A 9,712-nucleotide genomic window follows, 5' to 3' on the forward strand; every position below is an offset into this window, starting at 1 on the left:
TTTACCTTATTTTGTGCGAAAATAGTGCTACACTTATAAAAATTGATCGTGCTTGCCTCATGAGATTGCAAACCTGTCGACCTTTCAACCCAAAAATCATGTCACTTGCTGCTAAACTGTGGTTAGCATCACAAATCCACAAATGATTAAAGAGTAATGATCACATAAGATCATGACTATTCTATCCATTCTCCAAAAAGTGACCAATCCAATTGAAACCCAACAAAAACTACTCAGTTCAATTTGATTGCTCATTTCGGTTTCTTACTTATGTTGGGTTGAGTCCAATAATGGTAAAAAGGATTAACAAAAACATAAAACCAAACTGAATGAACCAAAATTGATTGGTTTCTATCAAGCTTATTCGGTAAACCCACATTTTGTTCATCCCTAAACAATATCTCCAAAAAGGAACTGTAAGAGCTTAAAATGATTCATTCATGGCGAAATATGGAGAAATGAAGCATAAAGCATTCAAATATCTGAAACCAATATTTTTCTCAAATGCACAATTCAACTAGTTATCTGTTATATAATGCTACCACACCAAGGCATGTGGTCTCTGGTGGTGCTCCAGCATTAAGACCGGCAGGTGCCTATGCTGCTCGGATACCATGGCACAGAGGTGCCCAAAGGACAGCACTTAAAAAAGACTTTTTTATAACTCCCAAATCACCTTAGAACTATGTAGCTTTTCATAAATAAGATGAAACCCACAATTTAATCAGCCCTTGTAAACTTGGTAGCGAATGCTAGGATCGGGCTACAGCTACTTACTCGTTGCCTTGCATGGAGGGAATGATCATATGCTGTCCTTGTGCCTGCATTATTAATAGAAAACTGAATCATTGAAATACGATAGGTTGCAACAGATCAACCTGCTACCAGAGACAAAAAACCAAGACAGTTTTTTCTTTCTTTTCCAGCATTTAGAGATAGATTAGCAAAAATAGACCAGACAGGTTTCAAGAAAGAACAAGGAGAAATAGTCCTTTCACAGCTAAAATTTTCAACAATTTTTGGTAAAAAACCCTGATCTTTTTGCACGGAGGATATATATCATGTAGACTACAAACTACTTCGTTGCCATTACAATGAAAAAACTTTTGCCCTATGTTATCCAAACATATGAAAGAACATAGAAAAAATTGAGTATACTCATGTTAAATACACGATCCTGAATCTCGGACTCTCAGAAACATATCTTGTTGCAAATGCTAATATGTACATCTATTATTTTACTAACTAGATAACATATGGAGCATAGCATAAGTTAGAGCTCTTGACTACCATCGTGTTTTTTAATTTTGAAACAGCCCTTTCATCCAATTCAGGCAACATGCAACATTTTCCCTATTACATACGCAAAAGATACCATAAATCGTTTTCCTTTAAGAGATATGCTGATAATCTATAGGTTATAGAGCTATGGTACTTAAACTTGGATGTAAGAACTGGATATGAGCATATTTCTGACACAGGTATATTCTTTTCAGTTCTTTCCCAAGTTATTTCCTTTTATTTGGGGAGTTTTTACAAGACCATATCCTCAGACCTATGTTTGGAATTGTGACGGACGCCAAATGTGATATATGAGTACTTCAAGAAAAACGAAGACTCAGAGCAACATAGCTATAGAAAGACCCTATATTAATCAGCACAGCTAAAAATAGGTGTACTCTGGAATCTGCATAATATCCTGCCATTACAAATAAGCATTTCTTTTCAAAGCTATACAATTGACAACACGGTGTTTATACATAGGCCAGCAACTAGACAGAAACACTAATGAAATTGGATATGGCAAAGTATGATGGTCTCTCTTATCACCCTGTAATGCTATTAATTGTTGCAACTAGCATGGGTTTAGGATGGGCTTGGCTTGGGTGTAGCTAGCTTTTGTATATACCTAATATCTAAACGTAGAAACATGCACCGTACATGCAAATGCAACATATGGACGTAATATCTAAAAATCTTTTATATAATATTTGCTACGAGTACATTTTCCTCAAGTCTTTTTTATACCAGATTTATCAAATTTGATCGCTCTTTTCTTACAAAACAGTCATTATATTAGCTCTCAATTTGGCTAGACAGGGTGTCACACAGAGCAGTGGGAAGTAATAGCCTCACATGCCCTTGAAAGTGTGTAAAAGGAGTATTAGCTGCTGGATGAACTTTTGCTGTCCCGTACTGCGATCAAGAGCAGAAAAAATGAAGGGCAAAAGGGAAGGAAAATGGGGTTGATAGCTTTGCAAAAGGCTTCCCAATCCAACTATCTAATTGTAAGTGTCCTACACGAGTATGTGTTTATCATAGGCACTTCTAATTTTTCTAGAAATTTTCATATATTTGGAAGACTCTAATAGGGTTACATCCCATACCCAGGTCAGGAAATGCTCTGGAGAAAGGTACTTAAAAAAACATGAAAAGTCGGAACAACAATACAAGCTGTTAATTCTTGAGTGATTAAAGATGGAACACTGTAGAATCAAAGGGTCAGTCAAATTGCGTATTGGCATTAAATGTGATCTACAATGTTTGATTAAATGACAGTAAAATTGAAGTAATCATATGTGAAAAATCATGCATGAAAATAGTTATCCAATCAGTTGATTTTAATAAAAACTATAATATTGTAATCCAATCATTCATCCATTAATCATTTAATGTACAAGTACTCGATCCACAATGGAGAAGAAAGTTTCCTAAAATAATCAAGATACTGGTGTGCAATGCTTTACCTAATCCAACCCTTTATTCATTCATCAAAGATCAATGTAGGATTGATGCATTTTTGTTAAAAACCCTGAAGTGGCAAAGCCTTTGGTAAAAAGAGAACTCGGTGTGGTTATTGAAATCGAATCAATTTCACACTTTTTAGAATAGGAAACCAGGTGACTAGGAGCGAAGACCCACAAGAGAAAAATTCAATTTGTAAAATAAAGGTTAAAATGAGAGATAACCTAGAACCCCAAAGATACTTTACCCAAACTAGTGAAATTGTTGGAAAAAATAAAATGCATGGTGCTAAGGTAACCAAAATAAAATGGAGGACTTGAGGCACAGAAACGAAAATATTCAACTATACCAGAACAATCTAGTGCTAATCAAAGCCTGACAAGTGAAAATGTTTACAACGAAATTAATGAGCAGTGAAACATTCAACAATGCATTCTTAAAGGAAAGATACATACATACGTATATTCATAAACAACAAATGAACAACCTTGTAGAAAAAATGAAAAATAAGATAGACGGGAAAAAAGAGAGAATTACTTGGGAATTAATATAGTTCAATGACCCCTGGATTGAAAACTGCAGAATTTATTCGCCGCCAATGCAAAAGAATATCGTAATGTCAGTTGAGGAGTTCACAAAATGAAAAAAGAAATGCCAGGTATATAAAAATTTTAGTGCAGAAATAGTAATATGTACTGTTCTGACTCTTCATTTTTCTTGAAGTACTGATGTACAACACACATCCAACACATATCCAGACACGGTTATAGGTATCTGACTGTCCAAGGGCCTTGAATACATGGGAAAAAACTTTGAAAAATTTTAATATACCCATTTTAGACTCATACCCATACCCGACATTCATAGCTGAGTCTTAGTAACAAAGACAGGAATCTAAACAAAATCTTAGTTTCACCTGTGGATTTTGGGCAGGAAGAGCTCCGGCTGCGTCTCTTTTAAAAGATCCATCACCACCACGGGCTGATCCCTTGGTGTCACCCTGTCAATTAGAAAGTTTGCGGTTAATGTTTCCCTTTGGCATTGGAGACACTATCCAAGTAAACTACAAGAAAGTATATTAGTGGTGAACAAAAGAGCATAATTACCTCCAACTGTGCATCATGTTCATTCCGAATATAGCAGTCCCAGGATAAAGCCAAAAACGAAAGAAATAGTCAGATCAAATAAATAAAGACTGTGAAAATGTCAGGAATCGAACATCAAGTTTTGGAGTTCTAAATCATGTCAATTGAGACTTAAGGCTAGTTTAATATTGTTGTTAAAAAATACTTGTTTTAAGAAAGTTTGGGCTTAAAAAATGTGGTTTAGAAATTTTAAAGGGTTTGACATTGTATTGAAACGTGCAGTGAAAAATCTAAGAGTACAAAAAATGTTTAAAATAATCAAAAGTTGAAAATGTGAGGATAATAAACTTATTTTGTCCAAAAGTACGCTTCCAGACCACAAAAACTCCATTTTCTTGGCTTTTTTATTTGAGTTATCAAATAATGATTTGAACCACGGAAGCCAAATATTTTTACTCGTTTAGCATTGTGTTTGCAGTGAAATGCAGTATTTAAGGTAAACTGGGCCTAAATGGTTCGCAAGACAATGATGATAAACATAAAATTTTAACTCCTAATTATGATAAATTGACAAATTATCAATTGAAAAGTACGTCAAAAGTTAGAGCTACAAGCTAAGAAAATCAAGCAGAAAATGAACTAAATAAACAAATAGGTCAAAAGTTAAGGCCCACTTACCTCCCTGTATCTGGCAAGGTATATTTTAAGTGGCTCGATATAGTCTTCGAATCCTAATGTTGCCATTGCCCACAACAAGTCATCTCCATTAATTGTCTTCCTTTTCTCTTTTTGACATTTATCACTAGCCCTACAAAACAAACAGCCAGAACCATGTTCAGAAAACTTAACCTGAATTCTGACAAAAAGAATATTAACATACAGAAACCTAAATTTTCATTAACACCAAAATTGAACACCAAACAGAATAGTCATTAACATAAAAAAACATCAACAAGCAAACCAATGAGCTTTCACACCAGGCACAACGAATTTCTTGTTCACAGGAGAGAAGGAAAAAAAAGGCTCATTAAAATGCAAAATCCCATCATTCTAAACAAAAGCCTTGTCCGACCCAGAAATCAACAAAAGTTGGAATTAAGAACAAGGATCCTACTTTCTCACATAAACTAAAAATTCCCTTTAAAACAAAACTAAAGAACAGCAATAAGCATCCAGCTTTCAAAACACCAGAAAATTAGTATGTCAGAAACAAAAGGCAACGTCTCAGTCACATCAGCCACGTCATGAAACACCAAATTCACAATTTACAATTCATATAAAACATAACCAAGTTTCACAAATTACTGAGAAACAGTAAAAATGAAATAAGCACCAATATAAACCACCGTTTGTCAAAGAATCTCTAGCTCGTACAAAAAGGGCTCAGAATACATCATAAGGTTGTGTTTGAGAATTTAGAATTCAAATTTTACATTCATGACTATTTTTCAAATTCATTGATTTGTTGAATGTTTATTTAGTGATGAATTTGAAATACATATGGATATTTGCAAATCTGAAATTCATGTTTTATACCTTCCAAATATATAAGCATATTGAATCATAACTAATCTATACATAATGTAGGCATTTCATTGTCACAATTTATATATATAACAAACGAAATCCAAATCCAAATTATAAACTCATGTTTCTGGACATAATATAATGTTATAATCCAAAATCCTATGACCCTACCTTATAAACACCAAAATCGCATCCAAGTAAAATAAACTCTAATGAAGTCACTCCCAACTTTAGTAATTTCCTAAAAAGTCACCAAATGTTGCAATCTAAAACACATAACCGAGTTCAACACTAACCCCATGTGCGAGTAACAGATATGCTAAACATCACATTTGAAACAGAACTCTGAGTCTCAAAATGACATCCCCATAATTTCAAAATCATCAAATTCTCAGTTAAACAATTTGAAGAAACATAAAAAAAAAAATTCCCAAAAGAAATCAATAAAACCAAGATTAAAACTTAACATACTCGCTAGTGATGAAGCTGATGAACTCGGAAACACATTCTTGAACAGTATCTTTAGCATCCTTAGCAATTTTCCCATTAGAAGGCAATGCTTTCTTCATGATTCTACTTATATTAGCAATTGGGAGGTAACGATCTTGTTCCCTCACAGTTGACTGAGGACTGCTGTGCTCTCCTCCACTCTCATGGCTCCCTCCTGCCGGACTCGTTGGCCCTCCTCCCATACCATCCGCCATGTCCCCAGAAAACCTAAATCACAACTAAAATTCACCAGAAAAACAAAAACCCATTAATGGTTTCTCAATCTTTTTACAAATAAAGAGATACCCAGACGCATATATGCTTAAAGAAACATCAATCCATCCATACAAATACGAACATGTCAAGCCATACATACAAAAATCTCAAATTCAACCAAAAAAACAAAAACTTAAAATATTTATCAGTATTTTAGCAAATAAAGAGATACCCAACTGCAAATATACTTAAGCACACATAACCACCTAAGTAGATCCATTCATACATAGAAATACAATCATGCCATACATAAAAAAAATCTCAAAACTTCCAACTAAAAAAAAAAAAGAAAAAAAAAAGCGAACTTCAATTATTAAATCGTTTATCAGTATTTAACAAACAATGAGGCGCCAAGATGCATATATGTCAATCACAAAATAAAATTTTTTTTTTAAAAAAAAAAGCATAGATGCTCGTATACATACATACATACATACATGCATAAAAAGCATGCCAGTTACTGATTTTTCATTATTTTCAAAAATAAATCCATACGCAGATGCCTAAGAGATATAACATACATACATGCAAACAACAAACATTTAGGGGTTTTGAAGAAACAGTAGAGAGGGAAACCTGAAGGGAAAGGAAATAGAGAAGAAAAAAAATGGGATTTCTCTCTTATTTGGCGCGAGAGGATTTGATTGGTTAAATTATTTGTTTTATTTGGTGCAAGGAATGAAAGAGAGATCTGACGATGGAGAAGAAAGGAATGATAGAAAAAAAATGAAAATTTGAGAGAGATTTTTTCTCTTTGTCGTTGAAGCAATTTTTTCTTTTTACGGCATCTGTATTCTAAAGCATCTCTAATACGCATTTATTAAATGAATGTTCTTTTATTTAATTTTAAAAATAAAATATAAAAATTTACAGTGATTTACCAATTTTATAGAAATTTTAAATTATCTTATTATTTTAACTTTTTAATTTTAGTTTGGTAGTGAGCTTTTTAAAAAAATTAAATATTACATTTTTAAAAAGAATTATCTTGTAGATTTAATAATTTATCTATTTATTAATTTTTAATGTAATTTCAGATCACTTTAAAATAATTTTTATATACTTATATAATCTTAAATAAATAAAAATATCTAAAATATAATATATTATAAAAATTTGAATGGTTATTATAAATATTTGTTATCAGATAATTAAATATTTAAAAAATTAAATTTTAAAATCTAAAATCTAACTTCATTATCTAACTTTATCATCAAGTAATTACATAATTAAATGGATATTAAAATTTATTTTAAAAATCAAATTATGTAGTTCAATTAGAAATAATTAGATCATCATCAACAAATGGTTCGATATAATAGTAAGATACATTGTACTCACAAGTGAAGAATCTAAGTTTCAACTTTAAAAATAATATTATTAAAAGGAGCAATCACAAATTCTGAATATAGACCCCGGACATGAAGAATAAAAAAAAAAATTTAATTATTTACATGTTTTACTTTATTTTCTTATTACTTGATCATGCCTTTCTTTTTTTTCTTTCTTATAATAAAATTGTTGTGAAACTTTTTTAGTTGTTCTGCGTGGGATGATGTTTCTGTTGGGGTTTGATTCTACTTGTGTTGATCTTGTTATATATCGTGTGGAGATTGTCTCCTACTCAATGGTTGTTAATGGCAACTCGTATGATAATATGTGTCGTACGTGTGGAATTCGATAGAGGTGTTCATTGTCTCTTTACTTGTTCTTCCTTTGTAGCCAGTCTTTCTTTATTGCTTCATAGGGTTCATGTTTTGGGTACGGTTATCGGTGTTAAGGTTAGTCGAGGTGATCCATCTATTACCTACATTTTCCTTGTGGATGACAATAAAATTTTTAGGGAGGTTTCAGTTCTGGGTGTTATTCACATTCTGAATATTTTGCGTAAATATGAAGCTTGCTTTAACTAGTTCATTAATTTTAATAACTTCTTGCTCTTTTTTACTCTAATGTTTCTGTCAAGATTCAAGAAGTTGTTTTACAAATTTTATATGTTCGTATGATTTCGAATTCGAAACTAATTCTTACAAATTTGATTTCAATGATTTATGCCTTTAAGACTTTAGCACCTTATATCTCGGGACATGTACCCAAAAATACAATAAATTTAAGTTTTTGTTATTGAGATCTCAAGGCATGTTATTGATGTCTTGAAGCAAAAAAAAAAAACACTACAAATCATGCAATTGTGTCCCTAAATTCACCTAAACATGTTTAACATACAATCAAACCAATAACAACACATTGGATACGCCAAAACAATTCCGTAACATACAGAAATATAACACAATAGATAAAGATTTCAACAAGTAAGTATTGTGAAACAAATAAACTATGCTTAAACCATATAAAATTATCCTTAAAATTGGTCACCAATATGGTATCAACACATATACCACATATCAAAATACTTTCAAAATATTTAATTAATATCTAATTACTAACTAATGAATCTCTCATCCACTTCTGTAATTATTCTTAAGTATCTTATGTGTGACTTTTAGAATAACTTGACTTAAAAATTTAGCATAAAATTGAATTTTTCGATCTTGATAAAAATCGAATTGTGATAGAATTATTGAAATATTTATCTACAAATATCAAAAAGTAGTTAATATTAATATTTCAAAATTTTAATTTAATATATATATTTACCTGTAGACTATACTCTAACATCAAAAATTATTGTTTATTTATATTTAAAGTTAAAATAATTTTTATTAAGTTAAAGTTACTTTATTTTTAAAACATGTTTTTCATTTACTTTTATCTTTATCATTTTGAAAGGAAATAGAAAAGATAAAAAACTACATTATATTCAATGTTTCTTATATTAGATTAATTTAAAATATTTTATTTAGATGTAATTAATAGTTAAAATAGTTTAATATAAGCATATTCATATAGTTAAATGATTTGAAATTATTTGAAAATTTTATCTTAAATTATTTGAAAATTTTGTTAATAATATATGGTTCTCTTTCTTTAGATATGAAAATAAATATATATATATCGGTTGAATTTAAAATGTAAAGTTATGTGAAAGTATAATATGTAACTATAATTTTAGTGCTATAATTTATTTTTTATTTTTAAAGAATTAAGCAATAACATAATATCTCTTTTTTTATGAGGTAATCTAAGAATTCATTTGGTAAGTATTCTCCATTTTGATCCAATCAAAGTGTTTTTATGGGTAAAGGTAATTGTTGCTACGCTTCTACACGAAACTCTTAAATTTTATCAAAGGTTTCACTCTTGCAGTGCATTAGATATAGATACCCATATCTGAAATAATCATTTATACAGGTTACATAATAATTGTAATCACCTCATGCACTAATGCTCCTGGGGCAACATACATCAAGTTCTAATGATTGAACAACCTTCGTCTCTTTTGCATTAAAAAAATCGCTTAGTCATTATATCTTCTAACAAGATTCACATTGTGAAAGATCAACTTCTTAAGTGTACTTAATGTGTCTTCTTTCACAAGTTTTATGATTCTTTTTTAGTTAATATGACCAAGTCTCAAATGCCAAAGGTACACCTCTTTAGAGTGAGAGGTTTTAAGCTTCTTATTCATG

General features: G+C 30.9%; 1 protein-coding gene across 3 annotated transcripts; it reads right to left on the reverse strand.

The window, feature by feature from the left end:
* Positions 1-419: 419 nt before the first annotated feature.
* On the reverse strand, positions 420-6,942 carry LOC108453808 (nuclear transcription factor Y subunit B-1-like). 3 transcript variants are annotated; one of them, XM_053028781.1, is made up of 6 exons: positions 6,699-6,942; positions 5,829-6,085; positions 3,852-4,638; positions 3,662-3,745; positions 3,283-3,321; positions 420-821 (listed from the first exon to the last, which is right to left on the reverse strand). In XM_053028781.1, the coding sequence occupies exons 2-3, from the start codon at positions 6,059-6,061 to the stop codon at positions 4,494-4,496; spliced, it is 378 nt and encodes a 125-aa protein (XP_052884741.1). In that variant the 5' UTR covers positions 6,062-6,085; positions 6,699-6,942; the 3' UTR covers positions 420-821; positions 3,283-3,321; positions 3,662-3,745; positions 3,852-4,493. The 3 variants fall into 3 exon arrangements, with proteins under 3 accessions (XP_052884741.1, XP_052884743.1, XP_052884742.1); XM_053028783.1 differs by having other exon boundaries at positions 6,648-6,936; XM_053028782.1 differs by lacking the exon at positions 3,283-3,321 and having other exon boundaries at positions 6,699-6,936.
* Between the last annotated feature and the right edge of the window lie 2,770 nt (positions 6,943-9,712).

This window comes from Gossypium arboreum, chromosome 5 (assembly GCF_025698485.1).
Source record: "Gossypium arboreum isolate Shixiya-1 chromosome 5, ASM2569848v2, whole genome shotgun sequence".
Classification (NCBI taxonomy): domain Eukaryota; kingdom Viridiplantae; phylum Streptophyta; class Magnoliopsida; order Malvales; family Malvaceae; genus Gossypium; species Gossypium arboreum.

Coding starts and splice junctions, on each gene's coding strand:
- LOC108453808 (XM_053028781.1), bottom strand. CDS start 6,061: ATGGCGGATGGTATGGGAGGAGGGCCAACGAGTCCGGCAGGAGGGAGC. Junction 4,639..5,828: donor ATCAGCTTCATCACTAGCGA/GTATGTTAAGTT, acceptor TTTGTTTTGTAG/GGCTAGTGATAAATGTCAAA.